This window comes from Synchiropus splendidus, chromosome 4 (assembly GCF_027744825.2).
Source record: "Synchiropus splendidus isolate RoL2022-P1 chromosome 4, RoL_Sspl_1.0, whole genome shotgun sequence".
NCBI lineage: Eukaryota > Metazoa > Chordata > Actinopteri > Syngnathiformes > Callionymidae > Synchiropus > Synchiropus splendidus.
Window position 1 is genome coordinate 13336789 of NC_071337.1, and position 25246 is coordinate 13362034.

Genomic DNA, 25246 nt, shown 5'->3' on the forward strand with positions numbered 1-25246 from the left:
GACGTCGGCAGTCGGGATGATGCTGGATGTCACGTCGCAGCAGAATCGGCTTCACATCCACCGTCTTTACATGCGATTAAAGATTCCTCCTGACGCCACTCGACACTAAAGCCCTAGTGGACATGGAGTTTAAATGAAATAATTGAATATCTATCGGATATGGATCCAGCAGTGTTTTTTTTTTCTCTGTGAAAGCTCCAAGGAGTGATTTTCACTGACTTCATTTTTTTTCTCGCCCAAAATGCGACTTATATCATGTGACCAATTAAAAACTGAGGTAGTTGTGCCTTCAGTTCCTCTCCTGATGGTGAAACAGTCCTTTTTGAGGCCGGTGTGTCTCAGAAAATGATGAAATACTTTACATTGCACTGGTTTATGCAAAAAAAATGTTAAAAATGGGGAAAATTAACAACCTCTAGAAAACATGTCCCGATTCTTGGAAAATCTTTTTGTCTCCTGTCAAACAATCTTGCAGCGCAACTTAACATTCCTGTTTCAGTAGCGTTATTGCGACAGCTGCATTTCAACCAAAATCTCCCCATTGTGGGACAAGATCAAGACAATTGAATCGACGATGTTTCAGGACTGAAAGCCACATCTTACTCAATGTTCACCCTCACACACACTCGCTTCAACAGTTGTGTTTCCTGGCAGTTACGTTGGGCAAGTCCTGTGTAACTAGCATATTCCATGGACTAGGGTCGTTTTGAAGTGAGCACTTCCAAACAAGCGGGTATTGATCCCATGTTGTGGAGCAGAATTATTATTATTTTTTAATCATTATTGTACTGTTTAAGTTTGCGAAAAATCTTTTTAGCAACACATTTTTCAACATTGATGAAGTCAGAGAGTAGGTGAGTGGGTGTCAGAGGTCAGGGGAGCAAATAATCCATCTACGTTCCTGAAGGTAGTAATTCCAGCATGGAAATGGGAGAGTGCTGTTCAGCCTGGCGACAACCTGGTCTCCACACGCTTAAGCAAAATTCCTTTGTCCAACCTATGGCTGGAACAAACCCACCCACCATCAGCCTCTTTCCAGCGGAGGAGTGCTGACAGTGGAGTCCTTCAGCAGGAAGTTGTGCACGCTCTCAGTCAAAGACATCAGTCCTACACGCCTTTCAGTCTTTGGGGGAATCTCCAGAATCTGTCTGTGCCCAGTCAGTAGATTCCAGCAAACACTCAAACATTGTGACCTTAATCTCAAGGACCTGAAGGGACCTTCATCTTAAGGCCTCCAAAAGCTCACAGCAGCTCCATGTTCTTGGCTGGACCGGGATGTCCCCAGGAGTCCAAGCAAGCGGCAATGTGCTCGATGCGATTAGACCCTCTGGCACCCCTCACTTCCAGCCTTTGAACAGGCTCCTCACCACGGGCCTGTTAGGAACCTCCATGATGATGGACTTCTAGGTTACAGCTCTCATACTGAGAGATCAGGAAGGTGAGCCAGTTCCTGCTGCATTGTTGGACCATCACAGTCTTAGTGAGGAGAGCAGTCAGAATAATGTTAGAGCTGGACTGAGCCACGGAGTCAGTTTCTGTGGTTGCTGCTGATTTAGAGGTTCTGTAAGTCCTCTTCGCACTCGGTGGAATTCTGTCTGTGGCATTAAAACATTCCCTTGTCTCTGTTCATTTTTGTTTTTTACCATATGCTTCGACACTAACTAGTGAGGAGGGCGCTCCAGAGTGCGTGCTCACCCCTGCTCATGGCTGCGACCTCCTGTGGAAAGTCTTGTGGAAAAGTTCCTCATCTTTTGGACTCGGGCATCAGCTGTCCCATCAAAAGTAGCTGGTACATGAATAACAAATAGCAACTAACAATTGTTTAGCTAACAAAAATGTTTAGCTATTGCAGCTATCACATTCACTGAGAGCAGAAAACATCAACTAAACCAAAGCGATAAGGGAGACGTAAACACTGCATGTTTCCATCGTGTACTGTAGCCTGTTAAAACTAGACAATTTTTCAATTCCCATCACTCAAGGGTCACATGCTTCCACCAAATATTCACGAAAAGTCTCGTCTTTCTCTGACAACATCAGGTGACCTTCACGTTACCTCTGTGTTTTTCAGGCTCGGCACCAACCCTGCCGTGTGATGCCGGAGCTCAAATGTTCATTGTTCCTCTGCTTCCCCGCCCGCCGGGTCACAGATATAAACCCTTCCATCACCCATGCTTTGACCCACTTTTCCACTTGATGCTTCACTAAGCTGTTTTCTTGATTCCCAATTAGATGGAGGGAAATCATCCCCGCTCATCTCTCCACGTGCCGCGGGAACACAGAACCAGGGCGACCTCTCGGACCCGGGAAGAACCAGATTAGATCTTAATGACTGGGCCTTTAGCGTGCGGCTGCTTTTCCCCCCTGTTTTGACTTTGAGTGCCTTGACTCCAACGTTGTTCAGTAAATCCACAGATGTTTTGGCACAGAACTGCTGGCTCAGTTCATTCCTGAACTGGCACATGAGCGGTGCTGACGTCAAATAGTAGTTGGGACGCTGTAAAATGAATGCGTTTCCTCCTGTCATCTCTTAAATGGCCTTTTCTCTCCTACCCCTCAACATTTATGACAGATTTACTGGCACAGAGGAGTCGATGATGTCCCTCCTATGACAATAACTTCCTGAAAAAATGTCTTAATACATGTATGACAATTGCATCCTTTCCGTTAGTTTGAATCTAAATTTTGAAAACCTTGCAACCAACAATGATGCAGCTCTGATGAGGATCAGCTCCGCTGTGTTGGAGACCATGTTTCCCAGCCAGAACAGAGGGGGAGCATGAGGCTGACTGCAGTATGGGTCACAAAAAAGAACTGCTGGAGATGAACCTTCACCTTTGCTCACACGCTTTGGGTCACAAATGAAAGAACAGTGTATACAGGTGGCTGTAGTTGGTTTTCCTCACACTGTGGTGGGACTCTCTCTTGTGGACCGGGTGAGAGTCAACCGAGAGGCTCGGAGTCGATCGAAACACACTGGAAGAGTTTCAGTGACCTGGATGTTCCTGGATATCCCTGGTTCTAGCATGTTCTTGGGGTGGAGCCACAACATCGGTTGACCTGATGGAAGTTTCTGGAGAGGAAAGACTGAGCCTCTTTGCTTCATCTGCTGCCCCCACGACCCGACCTTGGATGAGTGGAGGATAACAGATGGAGGGATATTTTTAACTCCTTTCAAATGCTGTGGCATTAGATTAGATGTTCTTTATTTCCTATAACATTGATGACTTAGTCATCAGCTAAGCAGCTGCAACTTCGAAGATCTGCCACTTTAGGAACTCTGCATCCTCCCCTATGCCATGCCACATTCATCTAACATACTTTCACTGACCTTCTATCACGAGCTACATGTGGCCTGCGGGCCATGACTTTGAAATTGATGATCCACTGGTGGATGAGGGAGCCAGAGAATCGCCTGCGTGAAGAATTGATCTTCCATTTGTGACATTCATCCCTCAGTGTCACTGCAGCACGGGACACAATCGATCGTCCGCCAAACATCCAAGTGAACGCATCAGTTCTCTAGATCACATGCTGTTTTCAGGTCAAGCTGCGTTCTGTTGCGTTCTACCAGACACTAAACAGAACGTGACCTACTTGTTCCTGAACCGTCTGATTCCAGCGGTGGAAAGTAGGTGAGCGCATCGCTGTGCGACTCAAGGTATTTATTCCCTACAAATCCTGCCTCATCTGGTTCATCCTGGGAGACGGAGGCCAATCTCAGCAGCACAGAATTTCAGCTGACGGTCGAAGCTTGACCCACTGCTGCTGCTTATGGTGTTCTTTTTCTGGTGTGTGTGTGTGTATTTTCGTTACTGACGTTTCGACACTGACATCTCTGCTCAGCATTTCAATTTTGCTCTGCAAGCGCCTCATGAGCTTAGCAAACAGCATCATCTCACGAAGCCGCATGTTACAACTAAAGGGCTGCCAGCAACATCAGCTGTGCTGTGAGATTCTACTCTTATTCTTTGCTTGATAATAGTCCACCAACTATAACCATAATAAGGTAGATTAAAATTAAACATAAATCCCAAATTGAAATGGGTCAGTAAAATCTATTGACAGCTCATTGCTAAAAGCTTGCGTCACAGATACAAGTTTGTGCTTGTTTGTTTATTTTCTGGCAAAACAGCCCAGATTTTTCTAATATCAAATCTGAGTTCTGATTATTATCATTATTATAGCATGCTAGCTAATGCTTAGCTCGACAAAAGCCCCTCTATCCTGAGCATCTCACAACAAAGGAGTCCGTGAAATATGCTAACACTTTAAGCTAACTTGCTATGCTACGCTGATCCTCACACCTGCGCTTCAGACGTGAGTGAATCATGTGACCTTCAGTCAACAGCTGGATTCGCCAGGCGCTGATAACAGTGTGGCTGTTGAGCAGAATGTTAGCAAGGTCACACCAGCCATCAAAGCGACGTCACACTAACACCATTTCTTTATTGACTTTTATTCAGCAGATGTGACAAGAAGAGCTGATGCAAAACCAACAAACGCTTCACGCGGCGACACATGATGAAAGAGCCGACTCAGCGGACTCAGTCCTGTCTCCGTCACACGTTTGTGTCACACATGACAAGGTGAAGCGCAGCTAGCACGGCACAAACCCTGACCTTAAGCTGCCTCTTTTTGTTGGATTTGCAAAAGCGGAGGTCATAGTTCACAGAAGGACGACGATTTCGGAGGCAGCAGTCACAACTACAGTTGTTAGTATCAAACAGATGAATGCTTCTTCCAGATTTACTAAGTCGTGATACACTTTTGCATAGATTGAAGGACAAAGTGGATCATCGCAGGAATGGTTGACTTCATTGATGCTAAGCTAAGCAACGTTTCCAAATCCCTCCGAGCAAATGCGACACTGGTTCATGGCATGAAGCCAAACTGCACCTGAAGCAATACACAACAAATGAAGAAGCAAAACATCATCTCTGACGTAAGGTGCATATGGGACACACACACATTAATTTTACACTGATGTCACACACCAGGTCTGATACATCAACATGAAGTATTTTCAGCCTGTTTTCTACATTTAACCGTCATTGTGAGCTGTTGCAGTGCACTATGGGACTATTATGAAGTTGAAGAGATGGCAGTACATTTAGCATACTGGTGCTGACATGTCATACCCATGCTCATGTCTCATTCGCTGCATCTAAAAGAATTGTAGAAGAGAGGGCAGAGAGGGTTTTCAAAATTAACCACCAGATTTTAAAACTTTTTAATAATCATTTGCTGGCTCAGAAATTTTCTAGCGTTCACACACACACACACACACAGATATGTGCTTATTAATTACACTGGAGTCGTGTGGACGTAAAGGAAACAGCTGTACATCATCTTAGTTGCCATCAGTCCAGCTGCTCAGTAACACTAACACATCCATATTAAAAAAAAAATTCAGGGATAGACAAGAAAAAGGTAGAAAATGAATTCTCCTTGTTGTTGTTCCTGCAGGGCTGCTGTTTGTTACTGCTCATCACAGAGGCCTCCGTGGCTGAGTTCCACTCAGAATATCACTGCTGAAGTTTAACATAGTGGTTAAAACATGGGGCCACTACAGTCCCCACTTTTATCTCCAATTTACTCCAACTTCAACTCCAGATAGTGTCGACTTCTGAGCCTAAATGGAACTCAGACACACACTGGCGAGACTGAAGAGCCCCCTGCAGGACGAACTCCATAACAGGTTGATGCGTCACTAGTAGTCTCATCTTTTTCTCTCTGTTTTTCACTCTTACATACAAAAAAATTCATACAAAAATACCCAACATTACATTCGAAGTGGGGTTTTTCTGGAAAAAAAGTGCTCTTGCATAATCAAATCCTTTTTTTTTTTTTTTAGCTAAACACAAGGTCACAGGGGGAATTCACAGTATTTGGGGGTTAACAGTTGTTGGCCGGAGTGCAGCACCATCTCCTCCAGGGAACCACTGAGGAGGGACAAAGTGTTCAAGAGTTTAGATGCTGCCAGGAGGGGAGGGGTAGGAGCCTTTCAGTCCTTGAAGAGAGGACGACAATATGTCACAAAGAAAGGTTGGGAGTGAGGGGGGCGCTCGGCGGAGCACAAACACTGGCTCGATGAGGCGCTAATCTAATCTAGAGTTGGCCAAGCTAAGACTTTCTCGCTTTTCACAAGGTTCCGGGCGTCGTCCGGGGCTGTGGGAAGATGGATGGACGGATGTTTGGACGACGCTCACGCCTCCATGTACTGGGGCGGCGGCTCTTTCGGAGGGATGGCCACCGCTTCCTCGTATGGTGGCAGCAGAACCTGGAAAACAGGGCATTGTTACTGTGGTGTTCATTCGGCTGTATATTGACAAGATCCTATATTAGTATATATTGTTTTCCTTTTTACCACTGCGTATTCGAATTGCAAGGACTGTAATGCAGCAGAGATCTTTTAAATAATGAACAGAATTACAATTTCTATCGTAAGGTTAAGGTATTTTTGTTTGTATTTACATGTGATCACCATTAGATACTTTTATTTTTCATATACTTTTTCAGTCCAGTGATCATGACCAAAGAACCTGGTCTTTTCTTCTGAAGTGCAGCATCAATGGGTCTCTTTATAAATTACATTCTAAATAAAATATTAATGGAAACAATAATAAGAAATATAGTCATTCTTCAGGTCATTAAAGCAACATTTCTTCATGTAAAATTTGTTGGTTGTTTCAATCGCTTAATGTAAAGACTATAATTTAAAGTATACAAATTAAACACTATAAAATTATTTATTTTTTCCCAAAATTCCGTTTTTGTCATTGGTGGGGGGGATTTATCTTTCTTGTTTTGATTTGTATGAATTCTGTTTTATAACTCTCCACTTTTGGAGCACCTCCACCAAGCAGCAGTCACTGCTCAGAACACTGCATGAGCCTCTGCTCCTGGGAGGATCTGACGCTGAATACGATGCTGCATGCTGCATCAGCACTACACACAATAGGATAATACTAGCGCCCCCTACTCCATGTAAACCTGACCCTCTGTCAGGCTCTCTCGCGGCCAGCAGAAAAGTTGAGTTTCATTTGTGTGTGGAGTGCAAGTCACAAGGTGGAGTGTAAGTTGTAACAGTAATGCGACTACTGAACAGTAATGCGTGACATTACCACTGCTCAGACAAATGTAATCTGATTACAGTAATGTAATATATAGTAATATAATATAACAGATAATAATAATAATAATTCACATAAGTAAATTGTGTTTTGTTAGATTTTGATGAAATCCTTGCACTTGCGGTCATCACTGTTTTTCAATTGAATTGAATACATGCTGCAGTTAGTCTGAATCTGAATGGTCCTGGTGGCGCTACTTTCTGCTGTTGCCCTTTCAGACCAAGTCAAATGATGCTGGAAGAGACAATCAGCTTTGCAGTCTGGATTCCCATCACTTTCTCTTAGCTCTAAACAGCGTTATAAAACCAGCACTGCTGCTAATTCCGGGTGATAGAGGCAGGGATGGGCCGGGGCAGGGGGGTGAATATGCTCCGAGGGGATGAAATTGTGAAGCGGGCAGGGAAGCCCTGCGAGCACATCACAGCAAAGATTGGAAATGAAGCGGACATGCAGACAATTACGTAACAAGTACAAACGAAGAGAGGACAGCGGACAGAGATATATGGAGGAGGGGAGGCGGAGAGCTGATGGGAAGAGAGCAACTCGTGCATTTTAATGGATTTTTTTTTTTTTTTTATAAAAGCAGATCAACCACTGAATGTTTGAGTCCATTTAGACCCACTGCTGCTTTTAAATGGTAAAAATAGAAACAGTATTCATCCAGAGCCGCGTTCACTGAGAGGGAAAACACGGAAGACTTCACTCATGCTTCCTCATTCGCCGCGAGCTCCAGCTTTCTTTAAAAGTTACGACACAAGTTTTAAACTTGCAGACGTAACAATGCACAATTTTACAGAAATATCCACCGCTACTCTATTACCTCGCCGCTACTCCATCACCATAAACTGCTGGCTTATGAAAGCTCCAGCATGACGTTAGTGTAACTCATTTTTATGTGCAGGCATCAAGTACTAGCAGTTAAACAAGACAGCTTGAACTGTGATGGCTGAGCCTCTCACCCAGTTTCTGCGTGAGAGTCCACACACACTGTAAAAACAACTCATTTTGACAGTTTGTACTGACAATACAGTTCTTTTGGTCACAGGTGAGAGTCACACTGCTCTTTTGGCTCGGCCACTCTTCATGACTGTAGCTGCTGCACAACTCTGGCTCTCAGTCTCACACTCATCTACAAGTAGGACAAGATATTTCATTGTCGTTCATATGTTGTATTTACAGTTGAACCAGCACTGGCCAAAACGGACACAGGGTTTATTTATTAGTTTTAGTCTGACCTCATGGTGGCCACTGAAACACAGGCAAAGGGTCACATATTGCCCCCGGGCCGCACTTTGCCCAGGTCTTTGTTACATGATTCTCATCTGGATTCCCAATCGATAGTTTCTACTAAATAACCTGCTTCTAGAATTCCTACCAGCCATCACTATTCCTATTTTTGGACACCATCAGATCAAATTCCCTTAATTGATCCCAAAAGGAAAAACTACTAGGTGATTACAAAACGTTAAAGACACGATGGAAATAGAAATATAATCACAAATAGGTTTCCTTAAAACCACAAGATGAGATTAACCGTTTCAAAGTCCTGGTGGCCGCTCTATCACAATCGTTGTTTGTCAAGGGCATTTGTTGACAAAGCTGCGAAGCATCACCCGCAGCCAGACACGAGGCGACGACAACAAGATGGAAGAGGAGCGAGATGGTGGCGAGGGGAGGACAGATTATTTCATGTATCAGCGTATCACAGGATTATAGCGGGCAGATTAATGGAAACAGTGACCATGTTAAAGCCGCTCGCAATCCCATGAGTCACCGTCGAGAGGAAAGCAGGATCAACCGAACAGATTCCCGACCATGCTAGTGCTGCAATGTCACTTTTCTGAGCGGCGGAAATCTGATAAGGCCATGACCAGGCAGGCACCGAATAATTACTGTTATCTATTTCGATGGGGTTTAATGGGGACTCTGCTTGTCGACTTCTTTATCTCGATCAGGGTTTCCTGAAATCCATGACCTGCAGTGGTCACTACCTCTGAAGACTGCAAGAAGTGTGTTAGGAACAAACAAAACAGGAAAGCATGATGAAAGCACAAATGGAAGGTGTCGGACAAACGTGACACTGAAACTATTACAGTGATTCCTCGCTCTCTCCCCATTAACCTCGCCCTTTATTTAAGGGCACATCGATTGATTTCAACTTGAACATATGTGAGCGCTGTAGCAGCTCTGTCCTTGAGCCGCGCCGCTGCGGGTCACATGTGTGGGCTCACCATGGTGTCGTTGGTGGTGACATAAACCAGAACCTCCGTCGTCCCCCGTCCACTCACGTATCTGTAGCAGTTCCACACGCAGCCAATCAGGTAGGCCTGAACAAAGACACACAACACTTTCCATTATTACACAAGCCTCCATCGTTCATCGCAGTCCGGCATGTTGACAGCAGAGGTGCATCATATTGCGACTTGATAAAGTGTGCAGCCGAATAATTAAACGTCAAATGTTCTTTATGGATGATGTGTCCTTGTCGCTGTGGTGCGGTTCGGCTCAAAGGTCCCGCTAGAGCTGAGGTTTGTTTTTTGACTTGGCTGCGACACAAGGAGGTTCATTGTGTGCCTATGAGTCTGTGCTTAGCGTGCTAAGTGGACACCTCTGCCAGCTCCACAGACAAAGCACCAAGTCAAGCCACATCATCACCGAGTGTGAGGCGGCTCTGCACACGTGTTGGTTACATCAAGAGGGTCGGGGAAAGATTTCCACTGCTGCGATGAACAAAGTAGCCCCTTCATGTTACTCAATTCATTCTACTCAAACATCAAATGGACCAAGTTTAGACAGCATTATGCTCTTTCATACTTGCTCTCTTGCTTTTTGCGCCAGTTTCCTGCACGTCTTGCCAAGTGCAGTCAGCTGGAGGCTTTTGGCTGCAGCTGGAACTTCTGCACGTGCAGCGACTGCGCAGACCTTTCTGTCACCTCTACAGGTTTCATATACTAATGTAAGTGAGCAATTTAGGGGAATTTAATCTTGTTTACGTATATCTCTAAAACAGTCCAGTGACCAAATGAGAAATGACTTCTGTAAATTACTAAGAGCTTTATCCTCTCAGCGAAAATTTGGAGGTCAACAAAAAGAAGCTTCACAGTCCACTGAAAACAGGAGGGTGTCACTGCACAAGCAGACGCCAGCCCTCAGTAGTACGGCATTATTTTTATGTCAGAACACAACCCCTTCTTTGGGTATAAAGTGAAATTAAAGATGGACTCAGGATGAATGATGGTCCAGACAGGCCCAATCTGTTGTTACAGCACTGACAGTGGTCCAGAATCTTATCAGAGCGCTAGTTTGTGGCATCACTACAGCTCTCTGCCCTGGGCAAGGCGAGTGTGTCTCCGTTTTCTTCCTCTGTCCGCATCATAAAACCTGATCTCTGCCTTCGCCTATCTGCGAAGGATGTTTCCAATTCGAGCTTGAAGAAGATGCAACTTGATTCGATTGTACAGTCGACTGCAACTTTGTGTCCCAAGTCGTCCCACAGCCCTGGAGTGAAGCTGCGTCTGGAAAATCAACCATGCATTCAGAGGGAATGAGCTTGACAGGAATCAGTTTCCTGTTGTTCCAAGCTCTGCTGCTCTCCGACTGTGGAGTCACGTCACGCAGAAGATGGATCATGGAAATGGGAAATTACTCATTATAGACGCCATATGGCTGACCAGCCTATGAAATGGGCTCAGTGTCAAAGTGAGTGAGCTCATTTGCCACATGATGGATTTGTTTATAAATAGCCTCAAAGTTGAACACATGACAAACACTGACAGTGTGTGTTATCTGACAATGTGTGGTGTGATATAACGCGGGTAGTTTTAGAACGTCCATGTCTGATTGTTCCAGGTATGTTGTTTTACTGGAGCGAGTTATGTTAGTTTCTGTAGCCATGGCTGTGAGGATCTAAACACAGAGAGCTAATGAATGAATGGTGAGGCTTCATGAAACAGTGTACTCATTCAAAGAACAGAACACCTATCCAAATCAGAAAAATGCAGATTTTAGTAGTCTGTGTGGTCAGCAACTCCGTATGTACTCTTCATATCTCTGCTTCGTATCCACTCTTCATAAATGTGCTTCGTGTTGCCTATTCATATCGCCGCTTTGTATCGCCTCTTCGTATCACCACTTCATATCACTGCTTTGTATTCCAGCTTGTATCGCCTCTTTTTAGGTGGAGGTTACATTCTCTTACACAGAAATCCCATCCCCTGAATCTGACTTTGCCTCTCATGATCCGTTTGTTACTGAGCATTTTAACATCATCCTGTTACTGGACTAGGCTGATAAAAATAAGTTGTGCCTTCATGGTTACATACATTCACTTTAAATTGAGCTTGGAGATTAGTGTGTGTGAACGCGCATCACTCATCTCACCTTGAATGAAAGGATGCAGCCGATGAAGAGCAGGACTGCGAAGACTAGGCACATGTTGTTGGTGGACATAATGTCCTCTTTGTAAGGGAACGTTCCTGGCTGGAAGGAGATGGAACAAATGTTTGGAGGCAACTATCACATCAACAATTTCTTTGACAAGGTAAATGATTCCAGTGTTTTATATTCAGAAGCCAAACATGTGCTTGGATGTACTTGTGGCCTCACCAGCTGCTGCAGGTAGTCCTGCACCGTGTTCGGGTAAACCACCACACTAATGGCCACCAGAGTGTTAAGGGCAAAGTCGAAGATTTGGTAGCAGAAGAACGGAATGATCCAAGCCGCATGTTGCTGTGCAAGGCAAAGTAAAAAAAAAAAAAACATCAGATTGGACTCTGACACAATAGGAATGCTCATTTTAGCACCTTACCTTGTAGGCGCCGTACGTTGCCATGCCACATATAAGAATCATGAGGAGGGAAATAGCGGTGGCTATACAGATATCTGCAAGGCAAAACAACAACTTGAGAAAAATAGATTACCAGAACACGTAATTTCACCGGAATCCCTCACGTAACTCAGTCTTTTTTTGGACACAAGGATTGCACCGAAGAAAGTACCTTATTCAATGGCTATTTTTAGATGCCAATCTGTTTTGGACAACACATGATCAGCACGAGGATAAATGTTATGCAAGGAGCGCTAAATGGGGCTAAACATTACAGCAATCTCAGATTACTGCTAATTGACCAGACATTTGTCAGTATCGCTGCAGACACTCAGCGCTGTGACTCACACAGATTATTTGATGTCCAGAGGAGAAGCACAAGTGGTCGCGTGTGTCATTGTTTGTGTAGTTTTCAGTTGGATTTAACCTGATTCAGACTAAATTGTGCGCAGTGGACAATTTGACAAGAAGAAGCAGGGGAAGAAAACAAGTATAATAATAAAAAGCTATTCATATACTAACAGAAGCATAAATAAAACCAACAAAGGATTTAAGAATACAATGAATCAATTAATTCACATGTTAACCCCATGTTTATATGAACTCATTTTTGAATGAGCTAAAGAAGAAAAGAGAGAGAGACTGCTATAAAATAACATTATCATGTCAATATTTCACAAAAATGCATTTAAATTCAATTAAATGTGTGTTGTTTTTAACATTACCGTATTCTATTGTCAGATACAACTAAATTGATGATGTTTTATATATGATGTCAGAAATGATTCTCATACAAATGTGTGTCCACAATTTAAGAACATATATTCAAAAATACTCCACATTTCAATGTTAACCTTTGAATAGCAGAGGTAGATCAATGGTGTAATGTTGGTTATGCTAGGGTGTTGCTGTTGACCCCTGGGTTTTAGTGTTGACCCCTGTCCACTGCTCCAATATATCTACTGTTATGTCTTGCATATTAACAGACACAAGGATTTCAAAATTTCCATTTCACGTATGAAGAACAAATGCATGTTGCCATGGATACGGTCTGCATGCAACATGCACATTGATACTGGCTGAATTGACACTGTGATAAATTCCAGGAGAATGATGGCGCTTGACCCTTAACATGAAGGCAGAAACCCACGTTGACAAGTCTACAAGTCCAAACAGCTGCAAACAGAGTGCTGCATGTATCGTTGACTTTCAAAAAAAAGCAGAGACAGGCCATGACTGTAAGGTACAAGCACTGACACCGGAGACATTTATCTCAGGCGTTAACAAGCCCAGCCGATCAAGACGGCCGTCATAATTCTAGGGAGAATTAGAGCAGTCGCTCTGAATCAGAATGGCCAGTGGTCTGTGTCCTTCCACAGGCGACTGTGATGGTGATCGCCGCCGCAGGCCACGCGCTGAAAATACACATGCACTCTGACTTGTTCTCTCAGCAGCAGCATGCTTAGCTGTGTGTGTGCTGAGGGCAGCATTCTGGAAAAAAAGCAGCTATGTGGCCAAAGAAGATTTTACAGCAGCAGACAGAACACAGAATTTGTCGCATTTATCCACTCAAAATTGGATCCATCCTTTTCTCTCACACATTCTCAGCCAGTTAGGATCGAGGGGGTTCAACTCAGCAAAGCAGTGCAAGTGATGGACCAGGAACGTCTTTGTCAGAACACCAGTCTATCACAGAGCCCGTGTACACAATCACAAATATACACACGAAGGACTGGACACATCTACACTAATCAATGAACTGTGAGAGGAAACATGAGCACCTAAAAAGACTATGTTACACACTGAATGAAAATCAGTATTAGAAAATGTATTTCTCTGTACTAAAAACGGTGTCACACTCACTCGCGTCATCCATGACGTCGATGTCTGTTCCGAGCTCCGAACTGGTGAGGTGGTACCGGTACTGGACGGGATCATTGAGTGCCGACAGTAAGATGAGTAGGACGACTGCATTGATGAGCTGAGAAGAAAAACAAACAATGGTGGAGATCGCATCACATTGTTACTTTTGAATCCAGAAAGTAGAACCATTAACTTTTTTTGTATTGTATCTTTTTAATATTCAAGATTTGAAATCTACATTGCTTTTCATTGCAGTGCCTTGAAACTTCAGTGAGAATATGCAGATCTCAGATCAGTGGATGTTTAAAGCCAACGATCCTCCTGGTAAAATGAGTAAAAAGTTACATTGGAGCGTGTTGTAATGTACTACTGTGCTACATTCTGCTTGAGTCTCAAACACAGACCGTGGGATAAAGTACTATAAATATCTAGCATAGGTAAACCAAAATAATATTGAAAAAATGAATAACAAAGGACTGCACATACCATAACACACATAACATATGTATTAAATAGCAAATAAAAAAATCCATATGGCAGTCTACGTAACAAAGCAAAATGTAGCTGTATATGTATAAAACCTCATAAATGAATCCACAATTCTAGTGTTGTCGTCAAGATTGCGTGGAGACCAGAGCAAACGACCAAGACCAACTATTGGTTTGTTCCAATGACAGCATTTCAGTTCTGGATTTACTTTGAAAAAATGACCCCTGTTTCTTTCGCAGTAAGAAATAAACATGTGTGTCTACATGACTAATAGACACCCGCTCAGTATTGGTCTTGGTCTTGATCTAGCCCCCCTCTTAGGTCTTGTTGTCAATGTCTGTGTACGCTGCGCTCAACACTACAGTATTCCACCACTACAGACAGAGGCAAAATTCAAGCTGCGTCACGAAATGCAAGATACTGTAAAAACAAAATGTAGCAAAACCATTTCAGACTCGAACGATACATAAAAACAGTGATCCTCTTGTGAATAACTTGCAACTGCCATCAGCCATCACAATGGAGAGAGTTCAACAACATGTCAGGGTGAGGCATGATGGTGCTTTAATAACAGTCACTTGCATTTCTTTAGCCACACACTTCAGTTTGTTTGAAATCACATGGTAAAACGGCCATACATCCAAACTGTCAAGTAAAGATGTGTATATAAATAGTTAAATCTATTATCTGTTATGTGTTTTAATACTCATCATTGACAATAAATAGTTTCCAGACAGTAAAACAGATGAAGTGAACAAGTCACAGTTCTCGTATGTCGCCTGTCCTCCGGAGGAACTCGGAGGAGACCGGCTGAAGTGAGTGTGGCTCGCTCATGGAAGTCGGGGATTGACCGGGATTACCATCATTCCACCTGCACTACTGCCTTCTAAAAACGGAACTCTATAATTACCGCGTAATTCGGGTCAAATGCGGAACCAAGCCAAGGAGGGACAAAACATCCCAAATGTTTGCGGCGCAACAAAGAGGGCAGGAATGTGCTGCTCCTGCCCTTTTGGCGTCGTTTAACGAAGAAATGCGGTTCAATTCAACCAACGAATTTGTTATGTCGGTCATCTTTTACACTGAAGACGTCGTCATTTACACGGCGGAGAGTGGAAACAATTGAGGATTAGCTTGGGGTAGCTGAAGTAGCGGTGCGCGTGACGTCACCAATTCATGTTTTTTATTCTGTTTTTCTCCATTGTTGTGGCGTGTTTCATGGCGGAGATGCTAAAATGCCGGACTCACCATGTACCATATTCCCAGGATAATGGTGCCGGTCCGGACATGGCAGCACAGGCAGCAGCTCGTCGAGTACCACCGGTCCCACGGTGAAATCATCATGGATCAACCTGCTAGCCCGGTCCACTATTCACATGAAGCCTCGCCGGGGTCCAAACTGGCTCGGGTTCGGCGTCAAACTACGCTAGAAACGGGTCTGGGAAGCGTCTGTCGTCCGGCGTCGATGGTTCCGTATTGAGAGTCCAGAAGTACACCGTCGTTAATCTGGCCGGAGTCACGTGACCGCCGGGACGGCAACGCATAATCTCAGGGAATATTCCATCTCGTCCAAACAGTAAACAAGCGGCTCACAAAGTTCTTGCTATTCGAGGACATACAAATATTTTGAAGTAAATATTTGTAATTCAATGATTATTTTAATAAAGAAAAGCATGGCAACTATGCATTTATCATTCACTTTGACATAATAGATACATTTAAAATGTTCAATGTTAGAAATTATTATTATCATTATTGTTATTTTACAAGCTTTTCCATATAAGAACATGAATTTTGGACCCTATATTGTAGTTTTATTTAACTGAATGTGTCTGCCAGAGTCAAGGGCGGGAGGATGGTTCCATGTTCAGATGGGGGGATTTGACTTCCTGCCCAGGAGGGAAGAGAGTTTAAATAAAATTCCGGGCTGGTAGATTTTTCTGAGGAGCCATTGTAGTCATTTCGAAGACTCAAACTCATAGGTATTTTGGTGCTGTGGACTTTATTAATACTTAATTATCGTGGAGAAGTTATTTATCCCGTGTAATATATGCAATATTTGGAGCCGATACAGTTTCAAGTTCAACTTGTGCTGAGGGAAATCTAGATCTAAATCTACATATAAAACATGAAATGAAGTGACAAGTGATCAAGGGGTTTAGGTCGAAACAATGACCACTATTAAATAAATAAAAAACAATGTCTATCTCTGCCATGAAGGTGAAGAGCGAGAGAGAGCCAGAGATTTTGGGTGATTAAAAAGCTGATAATCCTTCATGAGCGGAGGGATGGGCAGGGATGAGGAGGAGGTAGAGGTCAGGCGGTGTAAGCGTGTCACGGGACTACAGCAGCACATTGACTGTGCCAGTGGTTCAACCCCACGAGGGTCAATAAGACCAGCTTGTCACTGGATCTCTGGCTGACACAGATCCTGACCGACATGCAATATAGTATTTGACTCTCCAATTCCAACGTTCAATACCGAATGGCATCAGATGCTCTCATCATCAGTTTGACTTGTCAACACAGGAGACATTTTAGTTCATTATTACACCGTTATATATTGACATTGGCTGAGTACGAGACTCGATTCTAAAAAGTGGAATCACAGCTTTTCTGAAGACACATTTTAAACACTTGCTTTATTAATTTAACAGTAAAAAGTTTACAATTCTGGTAGCCAAAGGAACATTTCACATTATCGATCGGCACATTTTTACCCATTTAAATAGATACCAACTTAAAAACCAATATAAAAATCATGCAAGCAAAATCACGCGCTAGAAATGTACAATTACTTGGAATTTTCCAAATTCTCCAAAAACTATAAACACAACTACATGTTAATACAATTAAATTCATTTTTACAGCCTGTGTTAGAGTCACGTTGATTCCATTTTTTATTTATTTTACAGTTCACATTCGAAATAAAACAGTAAAAACAATCAGTTGACATCTAGTGGAGTAGTCTTCTGCACAGTGCATGAATCACGTGGGAAAACAGCCCTTAAAAGTCTGGAAATATGGCGCAGACTTTTACACAAGATTGAGGAAAATAAAGCACAAGATTTTTAGATAGTTACTGATAATTGTTAAACAAACGTTTGGCAGTTCACTGGTTAGCGTGAGCAAATATTGGGACGGTACGACGGCGTAATGCGTTTGTCTCGCAGCGCTCAAAACCTTACAGTGACACCTGCTGTCCAGTTACTGCTACTGCACAAGGAAGTAAATACATGCAGAATTCTAAGTCTGTACATTCAGTGTCATCGTCTAAAATAAATATAGCTGCTTCAAATTTCGCTATCAAAATGAGGCTGGGATGTTGATATGGACAGTATGAATGGATTTATATGACCAGTAAACTAGCTAAATGTGTGTAAAATCCTCTTATGCAATAGTTTAGGTAGGTTAGCAGAGTTTTCTTTCTTTTGCCAAAGTAAGAGTTTACACATCTGTCACTCACCAAACAAATAAAAACTCAATTTAAGACAATAAGTTTGAGTATGCTGCATATTAATAAATAACATTTCCTTCATTGAGTGAAGCTGCCACTTATTTATAGGGAGCAATAACTGTACAAATCTACAGCTATGGAACTCTAACAAAAATATAGTTCTACCTTCATTTTTTTTGACATCAGCTTCTAAAATCACCACTCACCCCTTCTCTATTCTACTTCCTGACCTTTTTACAAATCAATTTAGGCTGGGATTTGTGTTGAAATATTGACTTTAAGACAGCGATTTTCAACTTCATACTGTATCATCTAGTTCAGAATGTGACTGCTACTTTCTGAGGTAAACACTAAACCCAAGTGAGAAATAAGACAAAAGAGCTTAATGGGAGTATTGAGAATCAAAGTCTGGGAACTACATGCTGAATATTTTTCCACCCGTGAAGTTGCCTGACAAGTGGACCCAAACTTAAAGAAGACAACGTAATCCTGCCTCACTCTGTGAATTTCCTGTACACTCTCCCGGCAAAGGTTCTAAAGAGCAGTTCGAGGGATTAAAAAACATTTTCTGTAAACAAAATAAAGCATCCTATCCTTAAAAAGAGGAAACATGTGGTACAATAAAAAAAATGTTTTTAAAAAATATATAGCAAACCATTTTAGGGAGGTCACATACATCTTGGCTTAAGAAGAAATTAACCCATTTTAAAAATATGAACATGTACCCCCAAAATAGTGCAAATTATTGACGTTTTCAGTCCACAGGACCTGATTAATTTGTTTGATATATAAAAGTAGATGATATTGACTGTTTCTTTATGGGTCAGTGATGTTCAGCAGGAGAAGAAAAGACCTGTTTGTTATTGCATGTGACACGTTAATCTACTGTTTGCATAATGTTGCTCTGGACCTGCACTGTGCTGTGTCCTTTCTGAACTACTTCTTCTTCTTCTTTGTCTTCAGGGCAGGTTGAGGTGGCTCAACAGGCAGCTTCTCTGAAGAAGAAGAAACGATGACCATGCATGAATGACGATTTGATATCTGGGAACTAAACCGTTGTGGTCCCAACTTACTGTGAGTGGACTGCACAGCTGGAGGCTCTGGAGGTGGTCTTGGTGCTGCACTGACCATGGTGCTCAACATCTGGAATCAAGTTTAAGATGATAAACAATACCTTCTTATTCTAACTCAACATGGTTGACAACCACAGTCTACTGTACCTTACCCCTGTCAACCTTGTGTTACCTCATCTCTTGATAACCGCCACACTCACCTCAGGTGAAGCCTCCATGTCAGTCCTCTTCTTCTTTCTTCTCCTCCTTGATTTGGCCGCTGCATCTTTTTCTTCCTCCTGCACAACAATTCCACAGCTACTTTCAAAGGCAATATGCTCATTGCTATTTTGTCCCCATGGGGGCAGCACTGCTTCAACTCAAGTGTACGAAGGCAAGACACGTCATTTCTTAATGACAAACTGGTTTGGCGAACACGTTTCACATGCTTTGGCCATCACCCTAAACAACAATGGTCGGTGACAGAAGTGGTCAGACCGGCTACTCAACATATGAGCAAGATATTCAGAAGGTTATAAAATAAATGAGCCAGAACTTTTTTGGTGACGCAACGGTCTGGTCAACTTTGATGTTGAAGTGAGACCAATGCAAAAAGCGAGCAAAACCTGAATTATAATAACACTTGAAGAAAACAGTTACATCTCCTACTATTTATGGATGCAACAACATTATGAAAAAAATATTTCTATTCATTTAATTCCAAGTAGTGAAAAAAATAAAAATTGGGGGGATGACGCCCCAGAATTGGGGGGAAAAATGTTGTAATGTCGGACCACAGACAAAGAAGATTAGGGGGAAAGGTTCAGTTACAATGTAAAATCTGAATATAAAATCAATAACATGTCATATGATTCATTTATTTGACACTATTCCTCTATCCAGAAATAAATCACTTGATGATGAATGAGAGCGTGAGAGAATCACACCTTGGTGGTGGCAGGTTGACTCATTGGCATCTTGGTCGCTGAAGGGTCCTCGTAGTTCCCCCAATACTCAGCCGGAGCATTCCAGTCTGAGCTGGTGTCCATGGAAACCACTCCATCTGAGGTAAATAATTACATTTACTGTACTCTTTCATAGGTAAAGGTAGGACACACAGACACCACCGTACACACACAGAACAGGGTAAAACACTCACATATATATCACTTGCACCTCTCAACAAACACATTTCCAAAACAATGGAGCAAATTTGACAAAAACAGTGATTTATATTACACAGAAAAACGTGAAGAAATTCATTTTTGGAAGTAAATTTAGAAACTTTTAAACCTACTGTTGAACTATGAATTCGAAGACAGTTACTTTGTGAGTCATGTAAATCAGTATTAATAATTTTATACATAAAATGTTGAGAAGAAAAACTGCCATGTGTTTAAATGTGTATTCATATTTCCACTTGCAGCCAGCTCTAGCCATTATATGGATGATCCCTCACAGATATCACCTCTTCACTAACAGTAGAAGAACAGTGAAGCCACAAGCCCCTCAATTTGGGTGATCAATCTACTCACTCAGTGCCGACCAGTCATCGTCAACGCCTCGCTGGCTTGACCACTGAAACTCCACTGCAGTTGTCCTGGAGTCTAAGGCACGACAGAGAAGAGTGCGACGGCTGTTAATGTCGACTCCATAGATTTGTCATAGCAGCGAGCTAACCTGCGGGGTTTATCGTCGAGAATGAGACGGGGTTGAGGTCTGACTTCTTCATGCCGTGTGTGCCAGTCCGCACTGTGGGAGGAGACAACAAACAAAACATTTTTGAATGCAATTATCAGTTCACTTTATTACCTTAACTTTTGCGGCAAACATTGTACCTGGTTTCTCCTGTGCTTCAGACGGAGCCTTGAACTTTGGAGCCGAAGGGTTAGAGCCACTTTTAGCCCCTTCTGTTGGGCCGACACGGGCCGAACCCTTAGAGGAAACATCAATCCACCCTCCATCGTTGTTGTCAGTAGCCTCAGCTCTTCTGCTGGTCGGCACTAAGAGAACAAGATCATTTTAGTGGCACACAATTTGGATGCATACTACAGAGGTTCCCTGTCCACTGTTACCATGTGTCACAATGTCCCTTAACTTCAGTCCTTATGCAGACTTCATTAAAAACAGTGGTAATTGCAGTAATTGTGTCACTGGTCAGCTCGCACGAAACTTGTGAAACAGTTGAGCACAGTAAATTCAGCCAACCAGTGCAACAACATTTTCTATACTTCATAAAAAATCAAAGGGGGCACCAATTTGGTATTTTTATTTCAGCTTCAGTAGTTTTTTGCAGCCTGTCTGTAGTGGAGACAACACAACTCTGCTCTTACCAAAGTGGACGTTAGCAGGGTTCTTATTTTTGTTCTTAGCCACAGAAGCCTCGGGCAGGATCTTGCCAGGAACCCCCCCTCCGTGACTGACAGATGTTTCTGAGTTCTTGTCCTTCCTGCGCTGCTGCCTCCTTTCCCGACTACTGACTTTGGTTTCCCACGCACCTGGAGAACACAACCACACGGCAGCAGTGCAGATGTCAAGCCACAATGAACGACAAGTGAGCAGGTCCAAAACAGCTCTTGGCTGGTTTCACTTTACCTTCATCGTGTGATCTCCCACTGTTTGTAGACACAGGCTGGACAAGTTTGACTTCAGTTTTGGTTTTTGTGCTCTCCTTTTTCACCTGCGTTGCTGCTGCTGCTGCTGCGGCAGCTGCTTTCGGTGCTTTTGGTGCTGCTGCCTAAGGAGACCAATAAAGTGAGAGCCGACAGCTTTTTAACCATGTACTTAATGTGATGACGATGGACGCCACAGAATGTCATCATTGTGAAGTTGCAAATGAATGTGATAACAACCTGACAGTTTTTAATGCGCTTGTCAACACACATCATGAAACGCTGTGGTCTGTTTACCCACAAGGCGGCTGTTTCAGGAGACTGCAGGTGCTCTTACAAACCTTAGCAGCCCTGGTCAGAGGGGGCTTCTTGGAAACCACTTCAGGGGCTTTGACAGGATGCTGTGCTATGGTCGCTGGTTGTCCATTTGAAAGAACTTTCTGTGAAGACAGGTGTACAAACAGGATTATAAAACTCCACCTGGAGTGAAACAGTTAAATGAGGTTTTAAGTAGAAGAACATATTTGGAAATATTACGTGACTCATCTCTGAGCATGATTATTCATGAGCATTTGCTTCATATGACTTTATCAAAACAGTCTATTGACAGAAACGACATTGAGAGGAACAAAGATGAAGTTTGTCATGTTCACACCTTATCATCATTCAGATGATTAAAAAAGTAAAAGGTGACTTTTCTTATACTGAGCCTAAAGCGTTGCAGTCATCATAACTAGATCAGAATCAGAGTTAGCTTTATTGCCAAGGTCAGTGAGGAACCCAGAAATAAGGCAAATAAATGGGCTTGGTTCTGGTTGCTGGGACGCAGCATGTGGTCATCTTCATAGTTAGCTGTAGGTCAATCACTGGACACTTTTCATTCCAGACCACACGTGGCCCTTGGACCGCCGGTATTTATGTGGCCCTTGTGAAGTCACAACACAACATTCATTACAATGTGAATTCTGAATTAAACACATTTTTATGACTGTATTCTATTAAGACAGAAAACACCTTGGCTATATATCTCATTTTGAAATGCTAAATTATTATTTTTAATGCGTGTAACCATTTTAACACTATTTTTGGCCCATCAAATATATGCACACCAATTATACCACATAATACATTTCAATTGTATTAGCATGTTGATTCACAGTTGAAAAAAGATCTTCGAATAATTATGATTATCATTGGGAATATATATAAAAACAAATTATATACAAGCAAAAAAATCCATTTGAAGCAGCATTGTAGTGTAAAGACAAAATATGTTGCCTTGTGGAATGTGTCCTGGTGGTGACGTCACATCTGGCAGTTATGATCTGAACTTTTTCATAAATAAATGGAACTTCAAATGAAGAATTTGGTGGCGCTGTCTACCACACATGAAATGAAAACGAAAGTAGAACATATACTTGGCAAACGACCACATTCTGTTGATATAAATGTTTAGTGCGTGGTAGAGCACTATCGAATCCTTCATTTGAGGTTTCATTTGCTCATTAAAAAGATTCGAAAACTCCAATCACGACATTTTCTAACTTCAGCATAGTTACACTTTTTATATTTTTTTTCTCAGAATTTTATACGTGAGCAACAAAATGTACATTAATTTTAAGACTCTATATATCTGTGTAATGCCAGTGATCAGGCCAGCAATGTTGTATGGCTTGGAAACAGTGGCACTGAGGAAAAGACAGGAGGCAGAGCTGGAGGTAGCAGAGATGAAGATGCTGAGCTTCTCTCTGGGAGTGAGCAGGATGGATAGGATCAGGAAGCAGTATATCAGAGGGACAGCACATGTCAGGTGTTTAGGAGACAAAGTCATAGAGGCTAGATGGAGATGGTTTGGACATGTACAGAGGAGAGAGAGACAGTACATTGGTAGGAAGAGGTTGAGGTTGGAACTGCCAGGCAGAAGGTGGAGAGGAAGGCCAGAGAGGAGATTTATGGAGGTGGTGAAGGAGGACATGAGGTTTGAGGTTTGAGAGAAGAGGAAGCAGAGGACAGGGTGAGATGGAGGAAGATGATCCACTGTGGCCACCCCTGAAGGGAGAAGCCCAAAGGAAAAGAAGAAGATATATCGGTATAAAGTGCCCTGCTTAATAAGGTCCACTTTGTGCAGACCTTGCTTCCAATTGAAGGCAGTGGACTGTTCAAAACCAACTTGCCTCTGATCATTCCATCATCACTCCTCATAGAGTTTGGTGCAGAATGACTTTTGCAGAATGAATTTTACAATGAGTTTTCTGAAGTGTGATTGGTTTGATCGTATGTATTTACACACACAGAGCAAAGTTACTACGTGTGATACGAGACTCTGAGCATGGTGTGTCAAAACTATGGTGGCAAGTGAGATCACATGATCGCAGATGAACGCTCCAGTACAGTGGTGATAGTCATAGCAGGACGGCAGCAGTTTCAGGAAACACACAGGAACATCTGTGACTGTGCACAAATACTGTCCATGAGCTTGACTGGGGTTTCCCTCCCACAGACCAAATACATACATTTAAGTGTGGGGTCAGAGTGATGGACAGGGGTCCTGTCCAGAGTGTCCCCTGCCTCTCGTACCCTGTAGCTGGGACAGCCACAAACGGGAGGAACCGTTCAATAAACATTCTGTAGGAGACAGTGGCTGTGATTTCCCTGTTGATACAAGCAGCGGCTTTGTGAGAGGCCTGTCACCAGGCAGGCGTCAGAATAATAGTTTCAATTCTGGTTCAATAGATCTGAGAGTGGATGAACAGGTTTGTAGGACAAATAAAATTTAGGTTGAATATCACTGCAAAGACAATTGCGGCGCGGCTAGTTTGAGAGGAGCAGTTGTTGTGTTAGCGCGGGTACTGGCTTCATACACAGCAGCTGGTCTTTTTGACTGGCTTATTATTGTTATTTTCACTCAGCACCAAGCCTCTTCGTGCATTGGACGTTGTTGTTTTCAGCTCGGCCGCAGCTAACAAGGCTAACTATGCTAACTGACGTGGGTCGCCTCGGATGTAAACAAAAGCCGGAGCGACTTCAATGCACAAGAGCGCGAACCTTTTCCGTCGCCTTCTTCCTGTTCCTCTTCTTCGGCTCCTGAGGCTTGACATTTTTTACCACCGTGGCTTTGTTGGACTCGCCAGATTTGCCCTGGCTCCGTCGCTTTTTGACTCCCACCCACGACGCTCCGCAGAAGGCGACACCGAGCAGCAGCAGCAGTCCGACGGTGGCGGCCGTCAATAACAGCAGCCACGGCGGGTACCGCTCGTGCTGCAAACCCAAATCGAGCCCGAACTGGGTCCTCACGTAGCTCTCCATCGATGAAACGGAATTCCTCACACGACTGGCGAGCCAGTCGGCTTGTCCCTGAGCAAAACCTCGCCAGTCCCCAGCCATTGTTGCTAATGACAGAATAAACTGGCAGGATATATCGCGGCGCTTTTGTGGGGAGGAGTGTTGGTGATTTGGTAACCTGATATTTGCATCACCGCTCTTCTCTCACGGCGTTTGCTTCGTCTCCTGCGACGTGGAGCCCAAACTGAACCATCACCCTTTCGATTATTCAGTGAGTTCTTAAGTGAAGACCAGCTTCTTATCAGGCAAAGCTTAGTTTATGCTTAGAAATGTGTGGAGCTGTTGGTCTTGTTCTCGAGTGAGGACCAGTGCAACTCAGAAAAGCAGCTGTTGCCATTGATCAAAAATTATGGACGTTTCATAATGATGGTAAGCCGCTAGAGAGTTGGTCAATGATGGATTTTATTTTTTCTCCACCTCAACTTGATCCCAGTTTCAATGTCCGGTCTGGTGTTGACCAAATGGACAGC

General features: G+C 43.0%; 2 protein-coding genes across 2 annotated transcripts; both read right to left on the reverse strand.

The window, feature by feature from the left end:
- Nucleotides 1–4442: 4442 nt before the first annotated feature.
- Nucleotides 4443–15830, reverse strand: laptm4b (lysosomal protein transmembrane 4 beta). Its single transcript, XM_053863833.1, has 7 exons — nucleotides 15562–15830; nucleotides 13825–13942; nucleotides 11944–12017; nucleotides 11742–11864; nucleotides 11517–11615; nucleotides 9368–9463; nucleotides 4443–6283 (listed from the first exon to the last, which is right to left on the reverse strand). The coding sequence occupies exons 1-7, from the start codon at nucleotides 15655–15657 to the stop codon at nucleotides 6209–6211; spliced, it is 681 nt and encodes a 226-aa protein (XP_053719808.1). The 5' UTR covers nucleotides 15658–15830; the 3' UTR covers nucleotides 4443–6208.
- Nucleotides 15831–16940: 1110 nt separating this feature from the next.
- mtdha (metadherin a) lies at nucleotides 16941–24862 on the reverse strand. Its single transcript, XM_053862630.1, has 11 exons — nucleotides 24480–24862; nucleotides 21776–21874; nucleotides 21418–21559; nucleotides 21156–21320; nucleotides 20661–20825; nucleotides 20503–20574; nucleotides 20358–20429; nucleotides 19770–19885; nucleotides 19044–19121; nucleotides 18844–18913; nucleotides 16941–18765 (listed from the first exon to the last, which is right to left on the reverse strand). Exons 1-11 carry the CDS (start codon nucleotides 24816–24818, stop codon nucleotides 18707–18709), a joined length of 1377 nt encoding a protein of 458 aa, XP_053718605.1. The 5' UTR covers nucleotides 24819–24862; the 3' UTR covers nucleotides 16941–18706.
- Between the last annotated feature and the right edge of the window lie 384 nt (nucleotides 24863–25246).